This window comes from Aethalodelphis obliquidens, unplaced genomic scaffold, assembly GCF_003676395.1.
Source record: "Aethalodelphis obliquidens isolate GAN/ISIS:26980383/991018 unplaced genomic scaffold, ASM367639v1 scaffold112, whole genome shotgun sequence".
Taxonomy (NCBI): Eukaryota; Metazoa; Chordata; class Mammalia; order Artiodactyla; family Delphinidae; genus Aethalodelphis; species Aethalodelphis obliquidens.
Window position 1 is genome coordinate 866,045 of NW_020838056.1, and position 24,794 is coordinate 890,838.

The window sequence follows — 24,794 nt, forward strand, 5'->3', positions numbered from 1 at the left end:
AATACAGAAATACTTCAAACTCTACCCTTCAAAGATACCTAGAGATACCTAGAGAAACATGTTTTCCCACTGCACACAGTATTAAAAATACTAATTTATTCTTTCCACAAGTATACATTATTAAGTACTTACTACGTGCCAGGCACTGTTCCTGGTGCTAGAAATATAACAGGAAACAAAACAGGCAAAGTGTCTACCCCCAAAAGGAGCTGCTGACAGGATATGTTGTTATATGAAAAGACTTTTAGAGCCTGCGCAGCTAGAAGAACAAAGTTGCCATTAACTGTGAGAGGAGAGGTCTGGAGAAAGGGAGTGGGTGAGGAAGTTCAGAGCTCAAGATGGAACATATTAAGATTGCCTATTAAACAGCCAACTAACATGCTACTCACTGTTGGGCAGTTTGCTTTATTTTTTTTCCACCTAACAATATACAGGATCTTTCTCCTTTCATTCAACAAATATAATTCACTTTATGACTATGTACCATAATTGAAAAAACTTTCAGGGTGGTTCTACTGTTTCAATGAACAACTGTACTGAGGACAAATACTGAACAAATTAATAGAAATTCAAGTAGAAAAGTAGGTGAAAAATTGAGCATTTTTTAAGAAGTACTGATAAACCGACCTCCAACTAACAGTGGTTAATAGACTGCCTCTTTCCTAACAACCTTTTGAAAAATGTTCTTTAATCTGCTAACTTTTTCATCTGTCTCCCTTGGAAATTCTAACTTGTTTGTTCTGAATAGGCTGTTTTTAAAGCTGTAGTTTTTCCTCACAGCAGTTGCTAAAAGAGTGTAAAGAATGAATATTCAAGCCAAGGACACAGTCAGTGCAAATGAACGTGTACTGAGTGGTTTGAGAGGAAACCACAAACCGCCTTATACCTGCTCTAGCAAACAGCCAAATAAACGTGCTCACGCTGCCTACCTCATTCCAAGCCATTGGCTCCGTTCTGAAGAGAGAACTGGTCAGCTCAACCGAAAGCCGTTTCTTATAATCCTGTGGCTTGTCCTCAGACATTCGGAACAAAACAGCAGCTGCATATGTTGCTGGGAGAAGGATGGAATAAAGGTCCTTGAGGAGAAGCTGGGGGTCACTGTACACAAGCTAAAGGCTCTGGTTCCTTTCCTACTTACCCACGCCTTCATTCCTAGAATGAAGTAATTCTGTCAGAGGAGCTGTGGCTCCCTCAGCTTCGATAGCTTCTGCAGCCTCCTTGTCCTGAGCGAGTTCACAGAGGACCCCTGCAGCTACTCTTTGGATATTTTCAATGGGAGAATAAAGCAGCTAAGGAGAAAACATACACCCAAAACCTAATTAAGCCTAAAGTTAAAACATGACAAGCACCCACTGCACTGTAAACATTCCCAATTCAGAGTGTAAGCGGTATTTGTACTGCTTGTATTAAATCATAAACTCTAAATTTATGTTCTTGAGTGATGCTCAGGAGCAATGGTTTTCTAGAGCATTTTTAGCTATGAACCTTTTCTTCAGAGTTTTATTCAAGCTAAAACTTGCAAGACCCAGAGGTGGCTGGAGGCCTGTGCTCTAGCAGCCCAGACCAGCTTTCGTCCCTTCAAAACTGAGCAACCCTAAAGGTGGAGTAGAAAGTCTCCTTCCTTTCTTGAGGTTCTAGTCCCAGTGTTTCTCCTTCTACTGCCCAAGAAAAACGAAGGGAATTTTTCATAAATGTATTCAACTAAAAGGACATGACACACTGAGATTCTATTTTTTATACTTTGAACAGGAAGCATGGGCAGTACTGCCATTTTAGAAATGGTGATAGTAGATGAAAAATTAAATGCTGGTGCCCCTATTTTGGTCTCTAATTTCCTGATATTTTGCTTATCTTTAAAATCCTGAAATTCTACTGACACACAGAATCTAGAACACCTCACTTAAAAGCAACATACCTGCACAAACAATGGAATGGTATTTAGGCCTCTGATAACAATTCGGTTGTGAACATCCCGAGCTAGGATGTGAAGGGCTCCAGTACAACCTTCAACTATTTCTTCCATGCGGACCCCCTCCTACCAAAAGAAATATGGTTAATAAATAGGGCATTGTCCTCTCTAAAGTTTATATACTTGAAAGGCTTTCTGTTCTGAGTAGCAATTACTAGATTATTCACATTATAAACCCAAGGTTCCCCCGAATTTGCAATTAATTAGTTCAGGAATGAAGGTGGACTCCATTCAGTTGAATGTCACTTTCTGAAAGTGGCCTCTTGTCAGCACTAATTCCAAGCAGCACCCCTCCCCCATCACGGTACTGTGCACAGCAAAGCACAGCTTCAATATACCTCTGAATCCCAAAGATAACTTTCTTACAGTCAGGGCACCAATCACTCTGGGTAAAGGGATATATAAAGAAAAGATACACAAAGATGGGAAAGTAACGTGCAGACTATGTCAGTGTTTCCCTTCAGATGCTCCCTCTATCTTTGTACATCTATGTGTATTTGGTGAAAACTTAGCAAAGTTTTATCACCAACTGCTAAAATTCTACTGAGCTGCCAGTAGAAAATCCACTCACCCCCTCCAAGACTATTCAACTGATAGCCTATACGGGAGAAGGAAGTTAGCTTTTGCAAAATATAACTACAATCTCCTTTCCCTCTATCTGAGTTTTTTAAAAGGTCATAATTCTGCTACTTGCGGCAGCTTTTATATTCAACTTCATTTTTATAAGGACACAAAAGCTCCTTTCTTCCTAGAGAGATTTTAAAAGGTACCCTTTGCATTCTATTAAGCCACCTCATGGAGACAGGCCAACACCAAAAGTAATGAATAGAGAAAGGCAAAGCCTCCTAATGAGTGCATCCATATCACAACTAGCAATCAGAGTCTCAAGATCTGTTCTTGTAAAGTCTTGTTCTCTAAAGTAACCTGATTAAATACGAGAGAATCTTTGAAGGTCTGAGTCTTAAAACACATTCTGAGGAATCAGAAGTGTCTTTAGATACTTGTAATGAAGCTAGTTTTAAGACTGCAAACTTGACATCAAAGTTTCAGGCTAAGATTATAGGTGAAGATCCCAGAAATGCTACTACTTAGTCTTGTAATTTGTTGGCATTCGTTAAGTCGAGGGAAATAGTTTTAAACCACTCTTGGAAGAGCTAGTAAAAGGTACGTTAAACATTTATAGGTAGAACTGCAGTGGGGGATAAGAGACTCTGAAATCAGACAGACTTGGATTCAAATTATGGCTCTGCTACTTCCTAAGGATGTGAACCTTTTGTATGGATTAAATGAGACCCCAAAGCAGTAAATCACACTCCACACCCCCATTGTACGATTGAGGAGGCAACAATGTTAAGGACATGTCAAAGGACATACCACTAGGGGCCACATTACTCCTTCTTATCTTCTATGCAGCCACAGAGACACGTCAGTTTTTTTAGTCAATAGCAAGCAGCCCTTCAGGCAGGCAGGAGGATGGAGGGAGCCAATGACCTCAGTAGTTCAGAATCTTATGGATTTTTGCATTCCTTTTAAATAGCCAGATGTCACTATTAAGATTCACCTACCACAAACTGCTGCTGTGTTCCACCCATAGATGTACGGCGCTGGGTATCCTGATGTGCACGAACCAGCAACTGAACTAGTCGTGGAATGGCACCCTGCTCACGCAAAGGTGCGTGATTTGCGGGACAAAGGGCAAGATTTCGAATCAATCCAACGGTAGCCTGCAGAAAAGAAGGAAGAGTAAAGAACTGGCAAACAACTCAACAAAACCATTTTCTTACCCTAAAATTCCTAACACACTACATCTATCACAATCACTTGAAAGTAAAACTGACTACAGAAACACTTCAAACCCTCACCTCCATCCCAGACATATTTCCTATTTACTAAAGCATACAACTCCTACTTACCAATGCCCGGTGCCTAGACAGCCATCTAATAATAGTCAGAGGCAGTTCATTTTCAATTCTGCAACCTTCTACTTTCACTGACAATTTACCTTGATCAGAGGCCAATGGGATGGTGGATGTAGGAGTTTAACCACAACTGGCAGTCCATAGTGAAGGCGAACAGCATTCTGGGCCATCTCAGCTTCCTGGTGTCGGCTGGTCAGATGACGAAGAGCACAGATGGCAGGCTCAGTGATATCCTCCCTGTCACCAGCACGAAGGACAGTACGCACAAGAGCCTCTATACCACCCACTTGGCACACCATCATCTTGTTCTTGTAATTATTGCAAGTGAGATTAGAAAGAATTCCAGCTGCGCAGGTGACCACATTTATATCATCTGAGCCCAGAAGCTGAACAAGGGTCCCAAGAAGACCTTCCATCCCTTCCTATGGAGATGAAAACAGACGCTCAGGACATATTCAGCTTGACTCTTTTCATTCAGGCACCAGTTTACTCAGAATTTACCTGTTTAGTTGCAGCATCTGAAAGATTCCTCAGAGTCCAAAGACAATTCTGAACAAGACGTTGACTTGGATCTGTCAGGTGAAGTCCTAAAGCTTGCATTCCACCTAAAAAGATTTAAAAATATCTAAGGCGATGGCTATTAGCTCACAAGTCGTATCAGTACAAAGTGTCTTCTCTAGTCTTAGAAGGTGTCCCTCTTTATTGCCGAAGCTTATCCCCTCCATCGAAGTCCTTTATTTCCTTTCATTTTCTACAATGCTGCTCAGTTTCCCTTTCTCTTCCAGTTCATCTCACCTAGTGACAATTTCTGTCAAATATCTATTGTTCCTCCCCTGTGTGGAAAAAGCCTTCATTCTCTCCACAGTCCCCCTGTAGGTAATATTCCTATTACTTATTTCCTTCATCCAATTATTTCAAAAATATTTAATACCAGGCCCTGTTTTGAGTTGGAGCTATACCAGTGAGCAGAACAGTCTAAAATTCCTACCTTCACAGAGCTCATGGTCTACTTGGAGGCAGACAATAAACAAATACACAACTAGTAAACTAAAACTATACAGTGTGTCAAATGGTGTTAAGTGCTACAAAAAACATAACACAAGACAAAGGAGGGGGCTACATTTTTAAGTAGGGTAATTAGGTCACCTAAGTGTGAGGGTGACATCTGAGCAAAGACCTGAAGGAGTTATGTAAACTCATGGGGTGAGAACAATCCAAAAAGAAGGCACCAGAATGCTTAATGTCTCGGACTGTATAAAAGACACTGACTCAAAAGATGTGCTTCCAAGCTTCACAACCTTCCATCATTTTAGGACCCTAATGAAGGACGTTTACGCTGGCAGAGGAGTCTAAATGGAAGCTCAACTCCCCACACACTGGCTTAACTTTACCATCTCTCTGCTACCGACATCACTTCTAAATGCAGTGGGATGTACTTTCCCTTGTCTCCTTGTTTATCTTTTCAGGTCTGCTTTATTTCCTCAATTAGGTTAGGTCTACCTGCTATAATTCTCACGGCACCCTGTACTTTTCCCTTCACAGCATTTATCACAACTATAATTTAGCCTACCACCCCTACAGTAAGACAATATCATCCCTATCTCGTTCATTCCTCACAGTAGCTCCAGCTGCTAACAGAGAGCACAAGGCTGATGCTACTTCCCTGGTGGTCCAGTGGCTAAGACTCCATGCTCCCTATGCAGGGGGCCCAGGTTCGATCCCTGGTCAGGGAACTAGATCCCACATGCCACAACTAAGAGTTCACATGCCGCAACTAAAGACCCCGCATGCCCCAACTAAAAGATCCCTGACACCACAACGAAGATCCCACGTGCCGCAACTAAGACCTGGCGCAGCCAAATAAATAAATAATTTTTTTAAAAAAATTAGAATTATATTTAGAAAAAAAAGACTTGATTCCCCTCAGATCTCATTCCCTCCCTCCACTGTTAAGAGAGTGGATCTTAGTTCCAGATGCCTCTCAGAATAGCCTGCGAGACTTAAACACACACATTCTGATTCAGCATGCCCAGGGTAAAAGTCCGGTGCAGATGGCTTAGAGGCACCCCCGCCTCTTCCCTGTAGCCCTTACTCATATACACTAAGAGGGCAACTCCCAAATCTCTATCCCAGCCCAGTCTTCCCTTGCATTCCAGTAGCATACATTGCCAGCTACCTACTGATCTTTAGTCACTTTGAATATGTCAACTCAAATAACATTCATCCTTTGCTATGTATTTTTAATATCTAATGACTTTATTCCTAGAAGCCTGTAACACATCCCAGTGGCCTGGTCTGCTTGCCTTTGGTCATTCGAACTGTCATACGATGCTAGTATTAATATTCCCAACACCTCACTGTGATGCTGTGCCACTGCTCAACAGCCATCAATAGCTTCTCATTATAAGATAAAGACCAGGGACTTCCCTGGTGGTGCAGTGGTTAAGAATCTGCCTGCCAATGCAGGGGACACGGGTTGAAGCCCTGGTCCAGGAAGATCCCACATGCCATAGAGCAACTAAGCCTGTGCGCCACAACTACTGAGCCTGTGCTCTAGAGCCCGTGAGCTACAACTACTGAGCCCTTGCACCACAACTGCTGAAGCCCACGCGCCCAAAGCCCGTGCTCCGCAACAAGAGAAGCCACCGCAATGAGAAGCCCACACACCGCAAGGACGAGTAGCCCCTGCTCGCCGCAACTAGAGAAAGCCCACGCACAGCAACGAAGACCCAACGCAGCCAAAAATAATTAATTTTTTAAAAAAAAGAAAGATAAAGACCAAATGCTTTAGCATAACCTTCAGGAGCCCTTTAGGATTTGGATCCCACCTAGTATTTCAAATTGACCTAAGCATTCTACACCTGTGTTTCCAAAGCTGGAATAAAGCATGAATAAACATCTTCCAGGGACCTAGAAACTCCTGCACAATATAGCCCTGCCTGGCTCTAGCTCATTACCCTCATCCTGAGCTATTCATCCCATTTACTCACTAGGTTCTAGTTACACAGACTTTCTCTTCGGCACCTAGAACTCAACAATTTCTTTCCTACCTTCAGGACCATCTGGAAGGCACTTAATCCTTCTCATATAGCTTACACCTTCTCATTCTGCAATTTCACTTAACATCTCCCCCTCTCAAGGAAGCCCCTTCCCTCCCCATTAATTCTGTATCACTATTTGCTTGCTGTTCATTTCTCTTGTAACATTCATTCCAATGTGATCATTCCATCTTTTTGCATATTTTTGTCACCTTCACCACCTATAAGAATAAATACAGGGACCATACCTATTTTGTTATCCATTGTATACCATGTGCTTATTACAGTGCTTGAAACACAGGGGCTGAATATTTTCAGAATAAACAAATGAGCATCAGAATAACCTAGGGAACTTCTAAAAATCAAGATTCCTAGGCCTCCAGTCCCATACATTTCCAGCTGCCTACTGACTCTCTTGTCACCTCAACACTCCAGGGATTCTGATTAAATAAGTCTAAAAATCTGTATTTGTTGCACACATTCCAGGTATTTCTGGAATAGCTGTTATCAAGCCAAGTATTAGCCATCTTTTTTTTTTTTTTTTTTTTTTGGCGGTACGCGGGCCTCTCACCGTTGTGACCTCTCCCGTTGTGGAGCACAGGCTCCAGACGTGCAGGCTCAGCAGCTGTGGCTCACGGGACCAGCCGCTCCGCAGCATGTGGGATCTTCCCGGACCGGGGCACAAACCCGTGTCCCCTGCATCGGCAGGCGGACTCTCAAGCACTGCACCACCAGGGAAGCCCCTAGCCATCATTTTTGATGGGTAATATGAACACTGCCTAAACTAGGCTTGCATAGCACCAAAGAAGGTGTCTAGCAGAACATACACTTTGTCTGAATGCAACTTTGGCTTCAAACTGAATAGGACCATCTACTTTCAGCCTGTTAACGTCAGTTCTATCACCCTTTTCCTAAGAAAGGTAATCTAATTAGAACTACACGTGCTGCAAACATGAGAACCCAGAATTGACAAGTATACTTACCAGCTTCTACAATAGCCGGCTTATTACTAGAGCAGACAGAGAGCACCTTCAGTACTCTGCTTGTGGTCCACAGTAGTTTCTCATAGGTGTAGGTCCTCATTATATTCACTAAAGCTTGAGGTCCACCACTAGCCAAAATTATCAGCTAGAAAGATGCATATATATTGTTAGTCATGGAATCTTGATCAAATGCCTGAGAAAAGCTACTATTACCAACCTATTTTATTATACAAGAATTTCAGCCAGCTTAATGACTTAAATATATTCCTGGTCGTCATTAGATAGACCCCCATACTGGGGCCCTATTTAACCCCTCCTTGTACAACATTTCACTCAAATTCATGCACCCCAGTCCTCCCAAAAATATATAAACTCTGGCCCAGTTTTCTTCTTCCCACACGATCATAGTAAAAGGAAAAACAAAAACAACCAAACACCATGTTGGTATGAAACAGTAATGCCCAGATACACAAGTTACATCAAAGCCAATGTTGACTGAAAATGTGAACCAGAATGGGCACTTAAAAACTCTTAATGATCTGGCTCTTTGCTATTCCTAATCATAACCACCTCAAAAAGAGACAGCATAAAATAGTCATTCTTGCCCTTTACTCCCCCGCACACCCCCACCTCCTGACTCTACCCCGATCTGAAAACACATCTCATCACTTCAGGCCTCTGCTAAAAACTGTTTCCCATTATTCTTTTAACATGTTCCACTAAGCCCTGCAGGATCTGCCCTATCTCAACAGTCTCACCTCACACACTTCCTCTTCCTTACTCTTTGCATTTCTTGAATTTCCAAACCTTGCCCTGCTCCTCCCTCAGCAGAACTGTCAAAGATGCCATTTCCTCTCCCTAACCTTCATTCACCTTTAATCAATCCCATCTTATCCTCAAGAGCTAAACTCAACTATCACTTTCTCCAAGAACTCTGCTTGAACCCTCAAAAGAGGGTCTGGTTCATTTACATGCTCTCATAGCCCCTTTACTTCCTCCTAACACACGAATTAAATAGTAATTAGGGTATTATTTCAGTGTCTCTCTTCCACCCAAGAATAAAAGCTTTAAGAGAAGCTTGCATGCTATATCCCTATCACCTAGCATTAGTGCATTACATACTGACAACTCAAATATTTAAAGAAATAGAGATGTCCAGCTTTTCTAGGATACATACAAAGGGTGAGGCATACAATGAATTTGCCAAAATCCATAGAAGGACATGACATTGGGGGTCTCCCATGCTCCATGACAACCACATTCAGTACAATTCTTTTACCTTGCTTTCTTGATTGCCATAAGCTAAAATCTGAAGGCAGTCTGTTGTAATAGCCAAGAATTTAACATTTGTTTTGTTGAGCAAGGCAACCATTTTCTGCAGCCCGCCAGCTAAACGCACTGCCATTTTAGCTCCTTCCTGATGCAATAAAAGGTTGTGGAGAGTTGTAATGGCATAAAACAATACAGAATCCACTGGTGAACTGGGAAGAAGAAAAAAGTCTCATCAGAAATGTTGTGATTGCACTCTTCTCCTTCTGAGCTTGGAGCATTCTGACCATGTTTTCTTACCCAAGCATCTTCACCAGGGCAGGAATGCCCCCAGACTTAAAGATGGCCAGCAAGCCCTCACGATGATGGGAAAGATTGTGTAAGGTCCCAGCAGTACAGCGAGCCGTTTCCACATCATTTGTATTCTGCATGGTGCGTACAATAGCAGACACCATCTGAGGAGAACGCATGATGGCGTGTCTGGAAGCTTCCTTTTTAGAAAGCTGATGGACCATAACTGCAGCCTTATTAACCACCACCTATAATGTACAGGAATTAAGAGACGTCATTTTCCAGTTTTCAAATACTGATACTGGGTAGATATTATAAGACTACTTCCTTGGGAGTTTCCTTCAAAGCAGATTAAAAAGCTAGCCATGTCACTACTTACCTGGTCTTCATCATTTAGCAGTTTTGTCAATTCAGGGATTGCACGTGTGGCAAGTTCTGCATCATCTTGATAGTTAATCAAATTTACAACTGCATGTTTCAGCATCTGTGATGGTTCAGCCAGACGCTGGACATTAGTGGGATGAGCGGCATCAAACTGTGTAGATGGGATCTGCATGCCCTCATCTAATGTCTCAGGGAACATAGCAGCTCGTACCCTCTGAGCTCGAGTCATTGCATACTGTCCATCGATATCTGGAAAAGGTAAATTCAACACTCACTATCCACAGCTCAGCATTCACCAAGTATTTGCTATCCTAAACAGTCAAGGTGATATTGCAATCACTCCCTTCTCTTTACCACACCATTTTATTTAAGCTATTACACACTAACTTTTATTAGAATAACTATTTAATTCTCAAAACTGCATTCTGACTTTCAGTAAGGCAATAATACTCTTACCAGCTACTTGTTCTTGAGTGAAGGACTGAGAAAATCCCTGCTCCCACTCATACAGGACTTGGGTGGTATCCACATCCTCTTCCTCAGGATTGCCTTTACCACTCAGAGAAGGAGCTGTGGTAGTGGCACCAGAATGGATTCCAGAGTCCAGGTAAGATTGTTGCTGCCAGTGACTAACAGCTGCTTTTCTGTCTGGCTCCATGGCCATGTCCAGCTCCATCAAGTCAGCTATAAAAATCAAACAGCACTAGTATTACTACCAGGGCAATGTTACCTTAATTAGAAAATAAAAATCTACGATATGACTCACTGAAATCTTTTTGGAAATAAAGTCAAGTCTGAAAGACAGCCAAGGATAAGAGAATGATGGCCAGGATCAGCTCAGTGATGAAAACTCTGTACTCTAAGGAGACCACCTAACAGTTACTCACTGAATCAGTGAAGAATGGTACTGCAGCCAGGCTCCAGAAGCAGTCATCCAGCCTAGATTCCTGCTGGTGGCTTGTTTGCTATTTCACCAAGCCATTAGGAGGAGTGAGCAGAAAATGGAGCAAAAGGTAGCCTGACAAGTAAGCAGGGAGAGAGGAAAGCAGGGGAATCTGAGCCAGACTGGGTTAATGGCAATGAAGCAGAGCCCCAATTCAGTAACTAAAGACTATGATACAAACCTTGGGTAGCCATTGTCCACGCAAGACTTTCAAAACCGTAGTATGGTGTACTTCAGAGACCCTAAAAGAATTAATCAAAGTCATTAGGATTTAAAATTGTTTGACTTTAATACTCGTAAGTCACTAGGATGGCCTGTCAAACATCATGAACTACATCCACAAAAAGCCCCAAGTCGTCTTTTACCATGTGATATAGTGAAACACGGACCTCACGGTCTCCTCCAAACACTTCAACCACAGCTCTATCATTGCCAAACTTCTAAGTGAAAACTTCTCTTTAACAAGCACCTCTTTTCAGGAGAAATATAAATTACAGATAAACAGGATGTCAAAAAAGCAAAATTACTGAAGATGACAAAGAAAGCATAAGCACTCTACTAATGAAAGCCAGGGAGGGGAAAAAAGCTATTCAAAATCAACTCCTCCTTGAGTTCCAAAAGTCCTCTCCTCTCCCTTTTTAATTTCTTTCACTGAAAAATTCATAGGGCTTCTTTGGACAATAGAGGTCCAGTGGGATTTTAAAAACACCAAATTTAAAAAAAAAAACACCAAATTTTCATTTAACGGGTCAATTGTTACTGTTTTCTTTTCTGATATAATACAATGCCATCTAAAATAACTTCATAAGGTATTTTATGTGTGGTGACTGGATCAGAACAGTAGATTTCAGATTTTGTACTAAGAAGTAAAATTACTTCTCAAATTAAAGTTTGCAACACAAAAGCACCATTCTAATCAAACTTTTCTAAGTTCAATTTTATAGCAATGATTTATTATAAATACAAGTGAATGCTTTGATCAATGTAAAAATCATTCACATATATATTTAAAAATCTTAGCATCTAATTTATGTCTGCATTTTGGCATTTTTGTGTAGTATTCAGGAAAACACTGAATTACACAGGGAGCTATTTGCAAATGAGACCAGTTTAAGGGCTCATGGTCTCTAGATATTCCTAATAACAAAACTTCCTTTATTACATAGTTTGCCCCAAACAAGTTCCTCTTGCACTACAAATTAAAAATTAGATGTAAATTACCAACGTGGACTAAGATATTTAAGTGTGAACTGTGTTTTCTATCAGTGTCCAAAAAAGTTTAAATGTGTTTAATACAATGCAGTTGGAAACTGTACTCTGAAGTCCTATTTTCTCTATGTAAAGGAAGCATGTGTAGATTATTCTTGGATTTGCTCTTCCAAAACTAGATTTTTATAACCACGAAGATCACTTGACACCTAAAGCTGACAAGAGTTGTGGACACAATTGTTTTATCGTCCACAGTAGGAACAACTGACGATTTACTTACAAGGCAAAGTGAAGGACAGAAAATAACAAAGGTGATTCCTGTCAACAAGAAACTTATATTTTAAAATCATGTACTAAGTAGGATTATGTGTTTACTGTTTCGATTCAATAGGATGGGAAGGGGTGTGTAGAAACCTGCACTTTTAATGAACATTCTAAGGATGCAGAAAGTGATCTGCAGACCATATGCTGAGAAATACTATGATGGAAGAAACCCAGGTTCTCTGTCCACTGATGGCTGTATTTTACTTCGCATCTTCTGCCTATCTTTGAGAATGGCTATTTAACCATTTCTCCACCCCTCTGAAAAATGGGTTCCCCACTCCAGCTCCCAATATATTTCCAGGGAAGGGGACTTAAAACATGTTTTACACTGAGCTTCTCCTCTGGCCAATGCCACAGGACTCAAAAACCAACTAGTCACATCTACAGGTGCAGCTGTTTAACAAGTGCTTTGATGTACCTGGCATCAAGAAAAAAAAAATACAGTGTTTTTTTCCTTGTTGAGACAAAGACAAAACATATTAGCCATATTACTGGGTAAAATCTACTTATGTGGGCTGACCTAGTAACTTGACCAAGATTATAATGATTTTATGGAAAAAAGCAAGTTCATGTTCCAAACTTACAATATCTACTTGCATGTTGGGGACGTCTTAGTACTATTATTTTTTTATAGCACTTTCAAACTTATGCAACATACATAAAAATTATTCTTGCTCTTCACGGCAACCCTCTGAAGTGAGGGAGGCCAAGTGTCAATCAGCAAGTAAAGAAGTAAAAAGTAGGAATGAAAATGGGGATCTACATAAGCAGCAGTATATACCAACTCACCCCTACACTGATCTGCAGACAAATCCAAATTTACCTAAAATTTGAGAAATATTTACTGAAGAAATTGAATTTCCTATCCAGAGAACTACGGCAGAATCTTGCCCCAAAGGAAAGCTTTCCTTATTCTTCCTCTTGGCAGAGCTTTCAGCCCAAGGGCTGGCTCTCCTCTACTACCCCCTGCCATACATTAAGGGCCTAGAGCTCCTAATTAACTAAGGCTTATCAAAGACTTAAGGAAAACCAGACTCCAGAGAAACAAAACTTTAAAATCGGGGTAAGGTGGGGAGGGAAACAGAATGTTTCACTTTATTGCCCTCATAAAAATTGGAGAGAATAAATAAAAAGTTCAATAGATAACTGAAATTGAGAAAAACTCCTAGAGGATAAAGGAGAAAGACACACAGAATACAAGAGAAGAAACAAGAGGATCAACTCAGGGGATCAAAGCTCCAACTTCAAAAAGAATTATAAGAAACAAAAATGAGGAAAAGCCCACTATGTACCAATCAAGATAAAGGGAGTATAATGATTAAAAAAAAAAAAAATGAAGTACTAAATGTTCCCAGATGCAAGTGACCACAACTATAGACTACATTTAGAATGCTGTGTGTCCTGACAGCTTTATCACCACCAAGTGGTGCTCTGACAAAGAAACAGGGTGCTGGGGGATCACCAACTTATCCAGTCTAATGAGGTAATGGATACATGCACACTTCCTTTTATTTTTCTCTTTTTGCTTAACATATACTCTTTTCCAATTATATATTTTGTAAAGAACACCTCAAAATTCATCTATTTCTGACTTAAACTCTATAAGGTTTAGAAAAATATATATCCATTACATATAATTTCAATCTAAGGAGAAAGTTCATCCTACACCGTACCTTATTCAAAGTATTACTATGAGTAATTTTTCCTTCAGCTTTTCTAACAAGACTACTTAAGCATGCTAGGTTTTTCTTTTTTCTTATGAAATTTTTCTAATATGCAGAAAAGTGGACACAACTTTATAATGCACCATCACCTATACTTAACAATTATTAATATTGTGCCATACTGATGCCTTCCTACAGAATGATTTTAAAGTAAATTACATACATAAATTACATACATTAGTACATTATGTGGCTATAAAAAGTAACGATATTTTCTTACATACCACAACATTATTATAAAAGATTAGCCTTAGAGCTAACTTCAAAATGATTGTTGGGGGGCTCTACTTCACCTTTTGTATTTTAAGTGGCCTTCAGTCAAAATCTACATGAGAAATCTTGACACAATATAGATATCACCCATCAACACAAAATTATCTTAATTACCTTGGATTTCAAAGTTTGAGTACTACTAACTAGAAGTAACTTTGCTATAAAACAGATTATAAAACCAGTTTATAATAGATTACTGGCTGTTCATGCTAACAATTAACTTTTCCAAGAATCTAGTAAGAAAGTGCACGAAAAACTTGATATACTCTCAGGAATCAGAAAAAAGGTTCTTACTAAAGTCTATTTTGTAAATCTAAAAGCACATACATATGCATTTTTATTAACTGTCACTACTAATACCTTGCCATTTAAAAACTTATAGTCTCCTCAAATCTTCCTGTCTCAGCACTTTTTATTCAACATTAACACTTTTAAGTCACAACTTACTCCAGTTTCCTTTCTGCTTTTACTCCTCAGCTGTGTGTGTGTGTGTGTGTGTGTGTGTGTGTGTGTGTGAGAGAGAGAGAGAGAGAGAGAGAGAGAGAGAGAGAGAGAGAGACAGAGAGACAGAGAGAGACAGAGAGAGACAGAGAGAGACAGAGAGACAGAGACACAGTCCATGTCCTGGGAGGGGTCTTCCCCAAACTGGGCAATAAAAAACAAACATTTAATGACACTTGCGCTCCTCTGAAACACCTAGATTGATACTCCTGGTATTATCTTTAAATATGTAGGTACAAAAATGGCCATTAGAAATCTGAACTGTCTGCGGCTAGGGAAAATTAGGATGTTCCTGATCATTTTCCTTCTTTCATTTTAGTGTCTCTTCTACCTCATCCATAAAATAATATATGCTTAGTATAAAATGGTATTTTCCTTTGGCATTCCCATAATAATGACATTGTTGTATTTGGTATTCTGTTAAATTTACTGTTAGGAGGGGCTTCCCTGGTGGCGCAGTAGTTGAGAGTCCGCCTGCCGAGGCAGGGGACACGGGTTCGTGCCCTGGTCCGGGAGGATCCCACATGCCGCGGAGCAGCTGGGCCCGTGAGCCATGGCCGCTGAGCCTGTGCGTCCGGAGCCTGTACTCCGCAACGGGAGAGGCCACAACAGTGAGAGGCCCGCGTACCGGGGGAAAAAAAAAAAAAAAAAAAAAAAATTTACTGTTAGGTGTTTTTTTTAAATATAAAAATATAAGAGCCAATTCCTTGTGTTGCAGACCCTTACCAAATATTATCTGTACTGTATCATAGGTCTATACTATAATTTAACCACACCTCCCATTCTTGAATATTTAGTTTGTCTTTCCTATTTAGTTTGCTATTCAAACAACACTGAAAAAACATCTTTGCATATAAATAGTTCTCTTAATTTCTTCCACCTCCCTTCCACCTAAGGACTGCTTCAATTACTGGGTTAAAGAATAAGAACGTTTAAGTTTTAAGGCTTTTGATACATAGCTCCAAAATACTGATGGAGCATAAATTGATACAGTTTTCAAAGAAGGCATTGTACTAGTGACCACCTTACCAAGGGCCTATCAAGCGTCAACTGTTATCTTGGACAATTTTTTTTTTTCTTTTTTGGCTGCGCTGGGTCTTCGTTGCTGTGTGTGGGCTTTTCTCTAGTTGTGAGGAACGAGGGCTACTAGTCGTTGCAGCGTGCAGGCTTCTCATTGCGGTGGCTTCTCTTGCTGCAGAGCATGGGCTCTGGTGTGCAGGCTTCAGTAGCTGTGGCACACAGGCTCAGTAATTGTGGCTTGAGGGCTCTAGAGAGCAGGCTCAGTAGTTGTGGCGCATGGGCTTAGCTGCTCCACAGGATGTGGTATCTTCATGGACCAGGGCTTGAACCCGTGTCCCCTGCATTGGCAGGCGTACTCCCAACCACTGTGCCACCAGGGAAGCCCTCGGACAACTTTTAATAGCTATGTCCACCCATCTAATGTATATACCACCACCCCACCCTACAAGTTTTTCCAAATTCTGAGAAGACTGAATGCTTAATTTTTTCCCCTACTTGTAGCTGTTTGTCTTGCCAGATTTTTATGTCATCCTTTTAACATTTTTATGCAGTACATGTATATGTCATGCATAAGAAGTCACTTGAATAATCGCTGATATAGTATATTTAAACCAACTACGTGTGTCTGAGAATATGATTTTACTATTTAAAATAATTCAATTATGGCAATATACTTTACATGTATGATGCATCATTAGTCTCTCACTGATGAGTAACTGCACACAGCATCTCTGGTCAATAAACACAATCCTAAAATAGTTCTGATCCGTCAGGAAAAAAAAAATGTTTTAAGACAAATTTTCACTTTTTCCACTCTAAGAACAAATTACTACAAAAAGTAGAAACTGTTTTTCTCCAGCTTATACTAATATAAGCTACCAAAAAGACGGATCTTTTTCAATTTAATTTCTTTCTTTTAATTTTCCTTTTTTTTAAACTATAGTTGACTTAAAATATTGTGTTAATTTCAGGTGTACAGCTTCAGATTCTTTTCCATTATAAGTTATTACAAGATATTGTAACCTCCCTGTGCTATACAGTAAACCCTTGTTGTTTTTATCTGTTTTATATACAGTGGTATGTATCTGTTAATACCATACTCCTAACTGATCCCTCCCCCTCCCCTTTCCTCTTTGGTAACCCTTTTCCCCTTTGGTAACTATCTCTGTGAGTCTGTTTCTGTTTTGTAAATAAGTTGATTTGTATCATTTTTTTAGATTCCACATATAAGTTATATCATATGATACCTGTCTTTCTCTAACTTACTTCACTTAGTATGATAAACTCTAGGTCCATCCATGGTGTGGCAAATGACATTATTTCATTCTTTTTTATGGTTGAGTAATATTCCATTGCATGCATATATATATATATATATATATATACACACACACACACATATACACACGCACACACTGTGTATGTGTGTGTGTGTGTGTGCGTATATATGTGTATATATATATATATATATACACACACACACGCACACACACATACACACACCCCACATCTTCTTTACCCATTCATCTGCTGATGGACTGATGGACACTTAGGCTGCTTCCATGTCTTGGCTATTGTGAATAGTGCTGCTATGAACACTGGTGTGCATGTAAGATTGATATTTTAAAATACAGCTATTTCAAAATACATACAGAATAGCCTTTATCGACACAGGCACATTTTTATAATTTCCAAATATAATTTTATGCAAGTTGAAAAAAAACCCAACACTTCATATTGTTTATGTAGTAAAAGTACAAAGAATACACACCAGCTTCTTAATACTCAGGGGCAAAAGGCATAGTATGCAAAAGGATATTAAAGATGGCTTCAACTCTTTAGCTGTGTGTGTGTGTGTGTGTGTGTGTGTGTGTGTGTGTGTGTGTGTGTGTGTGTGTGTGTGTAATCAAACAAACAGCAAGGGCTTCCCTGGTGGTGCAGTGGTTGAGAGTCCGCCTGCCGACGCAGGGGACACAGGTTCGTGCCCCGGTCCGGGAAGATCCCACATGCCGCGGGGCGGCTGGGCCCATGAGCCATGGCCACTGAGCCTGTGCATCCGGAGCCTGTGCTCCGCAACGGGAGAGGCCACAACAGTGAGAGGCCCACGTACCGCAAAAAAAAAAAAAAAAAAAACCAGCAAAATTACATCTGTTAATCTGGGTGGTGAGTACATGAGTGTTTATTACATTAATCTCTACACTCTGCATAGCAAAAATAGCTAAATAAAAATAAGAAAACAGCCATACATCAATATTTCAGATAAAATAATTTAAACTCCAAATATGATTTTAAAACACTTTTGTATGTTAATCTTTTGAAGTTCATTAAAATGGAGTTACCAAAAACAACATGAATATTTTATAGAAACTTTTGTTAAATCAGCCAAACCTTACACACTCAAGTCTCGAATATGAGAATAAAATAAGCATGTCCATCTCCTTGAAAAGGTAGCAGTCACAAAAGCTAAACAGCCTACATACAAGTCTATTTTAAAAGGCTAGGGGTTGTAGTTATGTGGGAGGATCTGTTTCCATTACATCTTGAAACTGAAAATTCTGTTTCTCAAAGTTCACAAAATGATGACTGGCTAAATACTTTTAAACTGAGGACACTCTTTTTAACATTCTAGAGACACTTTTATACCCATTTTAAGTGGATTTTACAGTCTGATAAAGCTGCACAGAAAACACAGTTCAACCAAATTTTTAATGAAAGTTATTAAATTATATAAAAACTAGTTTCCTATATACATTTAGGACAGTCAGAAAAACATAATCACAAAGAGTTCACTCATAATTGCAACAATAAAAACAACAAAAAAAGGTACATACAAAATTAAAGGAGAGCTGTCTTATCCTTGACTAGAATTTTTTTGTACTATATAAAGATGCCAGTTTTCTCTTAGTTTATAAATTCAATGTATTCCCAAGAAAATGCTCAGTTAGATTTCTTTAGGAGTGAAAATGATTCTTTTTTTTTTTTTTTTTTTTTTTGGCGTTACGCAGGCCTCACTGCTGTGGCCTCTTCTATTGCAGGGCACAGGCTCCGGACGCATAGGCTCAGCGGCCATGGCTCATGGGCCCAGCTGCTCCACGGCACGTAGGATGTGGGATCTTCCCGGACCGGGGCACGAACCCGCGCCCCCTGCATCGGCAGGCGGACTCCCAACCACTGCGCCACCAGGAAAGCCCCTGAAAATGATTCTTAAATTCATTTGGAACGGAAGTGTGAAGATAATAGAAAAAAGACTAAAATAACGATAAGGGACCAATTCTATCAGATACTAAAATTCATTATAAAATAACAACAGCCAAAGCAATTAACAATTACATTATAGGGGGTAGGAATGGTTAAGAGACTATAGTAATCAGTAAGCACCCAGACTTAATGTAGCAATTTAATAAATGTAAACGGTGATATTTCAACTGTTGGGAGACAGCTGGATTCCTTGATTAATAGTATTAGGAGAAAGGGACTTTTCCTTATAAAATACCATTTTTTCATTCTTACTGTATTAAAATTAAACCTACATATGCCAAATATTTACAGGTTAAAAAAAAATACCAATGGGATAAAATATGGTCTATACAAGGGTGGTATATATGGAAATAAAACCATGGTAAGAAGCCCAACATAAGCATGACTTGGAACTCTGAAATCAAAAAGATAGGATAATTTGTGTGTGTGCATAAAACCTTAAAATCCCAAGCAAAAAACCACCATGTATAAAGTAATTTTTTAAATGACATATTGGACACCAGAAGCGAAATATGATTAAAGGCTAATATCCATAGTACACAAAGAACTGAGGAGAAAACAATAAGTACAGCAGAGAAGGGGCAGGAACCATCACTGAAGGAAAAATAGAAAGTAAGCAATAAACATATGCAAAAGGTTTAAACTCATTTATTTCTGCTTATCAGACTGGTAAGACTGAAAAGATAATACCGACTGCTGAGATGGATATAGTTAAACTAGCAGAAACTTTTTGGATGGTAAGTTGGCACTATCCATTAAATATAAGTGTAAACACTTTCACATAAAAATTCCAATTTTATAATAGAAATGTACTCTGCAGAATATTCACAGACAGAAGCATGCCAAGGGGCTGCACAGTGACGCATTCAGAGAAAAAGCTGGAAATTACCCAAATGCTCATCAACAAGGGAGTGAATAAAAAATAATGTGTCCATTGAATGGAATGTGTATTCATCTCTTCAACAAATATTTAAGTATCTTTTACGTTACTAGCATTGCAGGAACAGTGAATAAGAGAGTCAAGGTCATACGTCTAGGAAAGCCTGCATTCTACTATTAGAGAGTTAAGCAATAAAAACAAGATAATTTGAAGAGTGAGAACTGCCGTGAAGAAAATAAACAAGGTAAGAATAGAGTGACTTAGTTGGGGAGGAGGGCTACACTATGTAAGAGTGAGTGATGAGGATGGAAGCGACAGGAGCACAGAAGGAGGAGCTAGCCAAGTGAAGATGGGGCAGAACACTCCATGCAGAAAACCAATGCAAAGGAAGGAAAGACCTGTAGGGAAACAGTACTGAAAGGTCACCAGTATAACTAGAAATCAGGGAACCATGAAAAGAGGTAGGGAGCAGATGGATAAGGGTACATACTGGGAAGCCACTGGAATAACTAAGACCTGTGATTTAGGATTTTTAAAGTTCACTCTAGTGTCTATATGGAAAAAAAAGACCACGAGGGTCAAAAGCAAAGCAGGGACAAGAGTTAGGAGACTACTGTAAATCATCCACGTTGAGAGGGTTAGAGAATTACTATGAAGCCGTTAAAAGTTAAAAAGAATACATAGAAAAAATTCAACATATATCTAATATGCAAGGCATTGCATACTTTTTAATAGACATTTTTGCATGCATTTGCAAAGAAAATGTATAGAAATAATACATCGGTATTAGAAATGATATTTGCCCAAGAAAATATCTATCATTTAGCCCACTCTATGTTAGCCAGTGATATACAGCATTAAGTAAATGTTTCTAAACATAAAAGCTAAGTGGCCTATAAAATGGACTTTCTGCAAAAGAAATGTGGAAACTACTCAGCCAACCATTAGCACCTCAAGGCACAAAGAAATTGCTTAAAAAAGAGACATTCTTAGGAAAAATAACCAATGTTTTCTAAAAGCAAAGAAATCAAACTTACTGTAGGTTTTTAAAATATTTAGGCAAATGTCATTTTATTATATCAATAAATTTCTATTTTTAGTAATTTAATCTAACAGATTTTTCATTCAGTTCTTATTCTACTAAAGCGGCGATATTCTAAAAATCAACTGCATCACAAAGTAATGGAATCTTCCCAAGCAACCTCATAAAGTAGATAACATTCCCCCAAATCATCAGATGAAAAAAATGACTAGCAGCAGTTAATATGAGTAGAGCTATTAAACTGCTCTGTTAAAACTCATATCCAGGTCTGTTTAGCTCAGTCACATGCCCTTTCAATCAAATCATTTATCCCATCCCCACCCCAAAGTTACACACTATTAGTATTTAACAATCACTGTTGCAGTTAAGTGCAAGAGAAGGATTAGCAACTCTTAGATAAAAGTATCATAAGTAATACTAAAGAACTACATTCTTTAAACAGTAACCACAGCAAAAAAAAAAATTTAAAAATATTTCTAAGATTTGAATCAGTACATACTCCATATTTTGACTCTGTGCCTAGCAAAAATGCTGACAAGAAAATGCAGGATTTTCAAACATGAGTACATTATGCCAAAGAAATGGAAGATTTTACTTCAAGGAAGTTTCTAGATGTTACTCTCTAAATTCAGGCTACAGGCAGAATTAATGAAAGGGAATCAAAGACTTCCAGAAGCAATTTAAATGCATTGCTTTTTATCCCATAACAATAACCTTCCTCTTCTCCACTTGTTATAAGAGTTCCCCTTCCCCACCATACCAGCACACTGATCTTTAAAAAAAAAAAAAAGAAAAAGCAAGCTCAATATGTGAACTCTGAGAAGTCTTGGGGCTGTACCTTTAGCTCCTCACTGCTTCCAAAGTGCTTAGCACACATTAAGCTCTTAAATACTTGATGGACTGAATGTGCTAAAAACAAGAAAAATGTTCTAAAAGTAGGCAGAACAACTAAAATGTAATATAGAGGCTTAGAAAGCCAACAATTATATATACCTGAGACTTCTTAAATGCCTTTACGAACACGAAAGATTCATTTGTGAACAACGTATATCATCTAGAACAGAAGTCAGCAAACGTTTCCTGTTAAAGGCCAGACAGTAAATATTACAGGGCTTTGCAGGCCTTAAGCTCTCTGTAGCAACTATTCAACTCTGCTATTGTAGTGAGAGAGCAACCACAGACAATATGCACACTAATGAGCATGGCTAGGTTCCAATAAAACTTTATTCATGGGGCTTCCCTGGTGGCACAGTGATTGAGAGTCCGCCTGCCGATGCAGGGGGCGCGGGTTCGTGCCCCGGTCCGGGAAGATCCCACATGCCGCAGAGCGGCTGGGACCGTAAGCCATGGCCACTGAGCCTGCGCGTCCAGAGCCTGTGCTCCGCAATGGGAGAGGCCACAACAGCCAGAGGCCCACGTACCGCAGAAAACAAACAAACCAAAAAAAACTTTATTCATGGAAAGTGCAAATTTGAATTTTGTAAATTTCACGTGTCATGAGATATTATCTGTCTTTTGATTTTTATCAGCCATTAAAAAGTATAAAAATCATTCTTAGTTCTCAGGCCATACAAAAACAGGTGGTAGGCAGCAGTTGGCCAACCCTTCATCTATTTATTACTTTCACTAAGTACAAACGAAAGGCAAGTGAGTTTACATTTTAATTAAGTACATTAAACCTGAATGTGAAGATCAACAACAGAAAGGGTTTTTAAGTGGGCTACTAGGTTACTAAGAGAAGTCACTCACCTTTTTCCCAGGAGTATCTTCAAAAGCAGGCTGTGTGGAAAAAATGAAACTGGACCAAATGACATATGAAAGCCACATCAAGTCCATTTGTTTGGGAAAAACATATCAGGCCATTAAGATCAGGTATATGCCAAACTAGAACATGGCTTCAATATGCCTTTTTCTTCCCCCCATAAAAAATGTTAGCCACTGTTGTTGTTATTAATTAATGATCATTATTAATATCACTTAGACCCGCACGTTTGGCCAATGGAGACAGTGTCTACAGAGGATGTTATGATGACACAGAAATTATGAGTTACCTAGAATTATTTTTTAACTCTCTAGAAACAATTTCTAGTGTTACTGTCATAGAGAGAATGATTTTTCATCTGCTTTTCCCCCAATAGTGTATATATATATATTTTTTCTGATTATAAGTTAATAAATACCTTTATACAGAGGAATATGAAGAATATTACTGTCTTAATAATTCCAACTTTCTCTCTATGCATTTTAGTCTAATTTTTCAACAGTTACACACCTGGTACTTTCAGAAAGTGCTCAATGAACACTTTTGAAGATATATACACGGCTGACCGTTGAACAACACGACAGGGGTTTAGGGGCACTAGCCCCCACATGGTAGAAAATCTGCATACTGCTATCTCTGCCTCAGATACAAAGGAACTGATAAATGACTCGCCCAAGGATGGGACAGAATCAAAACTCAAACCCTCGTTTTTTTCTTCCACATACTGCGATCTCTAATCCAACAGAAACTTTTCCTCACACTTAAAGATTTGTAAAATCAAAATACAGGCACTATATTTATTGGTGGAAAAAAGTGTTTAAGTTGATGTATGCAGTTCAAACCTGTGTTCTTCAAGAGTCAACTGTACGGGGCTTCCCTGGTGGCACAGTGGTTGAGAGTCCACCTGCCGATGCAGGGGACACGGGTTTGTGCCCCGGTCCGGGAAGATCCCACATACCGCGGAGCGGCTGGCCCCGTGAGCCATGGCCGCTGAGCCTGCGTGTCCAGAGCCTGTGCTCCGCAACGGGAGAGGCCACAGCAGTGAGAGGCCCGCGTACCGCAAAAAAAAAAAAAAAGAAAAAAGTCTACTGTACTACATATCTTCGTACCAAATGTGTTTTCTAAAGCATTTTAACTAAACAATGTATCACAGAGATATCAACGGATGTAGATATAATACCAAATTCTGTAAAACTGTACAGATTATCAAAGAATTTAAATTTCTTATAGCAAACTGACTTTGATACAAATACTGTTACTTCTGCTATTTATATATCATTTGATATATTTTTGCTACTTCTCTTTCACCTTTTGAATCTTTGTTTTAATTGTTTTAAATGTGCCTCATACATTGAATATCATGTTGGGTGTTATCTTTTTTAACCCAGTTGGAGAGTCTTTTTTTTAAACATGTTTGTTCATTTATAGCTGTTATAAATTATATGCTGGTCTTGTTCCTCTTGTCTTACTTTTGTCTGCAAATCCTAACATCTGGGTTATTTCAGCATTTTTTTTCTCTTGACTTTGGGCGACTTTTTCTTATCACATGTCTAGTAATTATTGATTGTATATTGCATACATTATAGATTGTGTATTAGATATATTGTGGAGACTCTGGTTTCTGGAGTCTTCTAAAGACTGTTGAGTTTTCTTCTTTAAGGCAGTTAAATCACCTTAATTTTACGGAGCTTGGTTTTACACTTTCTTAGGAGGAATCTATTTCAGATTTTACCCTTAGATTTAGGGTAAATTACCTTAATCCTGGGAAACGTCTTTACTCCTAAGGTGTGACCCTTCTCTGGTTTCAAATGAAAAGCATGAGGTGTTTACCAAGACCCCCTAACTTGGCAGGACCAAGCTCCAAACTCTTCTTCACTGTGAGGGTGGAAGCTGAAATCTCTGCTCATGTTTCTCAGTGTTCCATGTATTGCTTTAAAATGAGTTCCTTGCAGCTGCCACCCCCCACCCCTCGACACACACACACACACACACACACACACACACA

The 24,794-nt window shown here is 39.3% G+C and overlaps 1 protein-coding gene across 3 annotated transcripts in view; it reads right to left on the minus strand.

The window, feature by feature from the left end:
* Window positions 1-24,794, minus strand: part of CTNNB1 (catenin beta 1) — a 43,589-nt gene that overhangs the window by 3,951 nt on the left and 14,844 nt on the right. For all 3 annotated transcript variants that reach the window (XM_027097138.1, XM_027097137.1, XM_027097136.1), the window contains exons 2-13: window positions 10,978-11,038; window positions 10,310-10,537; window positions 9,849-10,102; window positions 9,479-9,717; window positions 9,189-9,390; window positions 7,910-8,054; window positions 4,390-4,493; window positions 3,972-4,310; window positions 3,535-3,693; window positions 1,916-2,035; window positions 1,139-1,289; window positions 930-1,051 (exon numbers count right to left, since the gene is read on the minus strand). In XM_027097138.1, coding sequence (XP_026952939.1) covers window positions 930-1,051; window positions 1,139-1,289; window positions 1,916-2,035; window positions 3,535-3,693; window positions 3,972-4,310; window positions 4,390-4,493; window positions 7,910-8,054; window positions 9,189-9,390; window positions 9,479-9,717; window positions 9,849-10,102; window positions 10,310-10,537; window positions 10,978-10,990 — 2,076 coding nt within the window. In that variant the 5' untranslated portion in view covers window positions 10,991-11,038. The remainder of the gene's footprint in view (window positions 1-929; window positions 1,052-1,138; window positions 1,290-1,915; window positions 2,036-3,534; window positions 3,694-3,971; window positions 4,311-4,389; window positions 4,494-7,909; window positions 8,055-9,188; window positions 9,391-9,478; window positions 9,718-9,848; window positions 10,103-10,309; window positions 10,538-10,977; window positions 11,039-24,794) is intronic.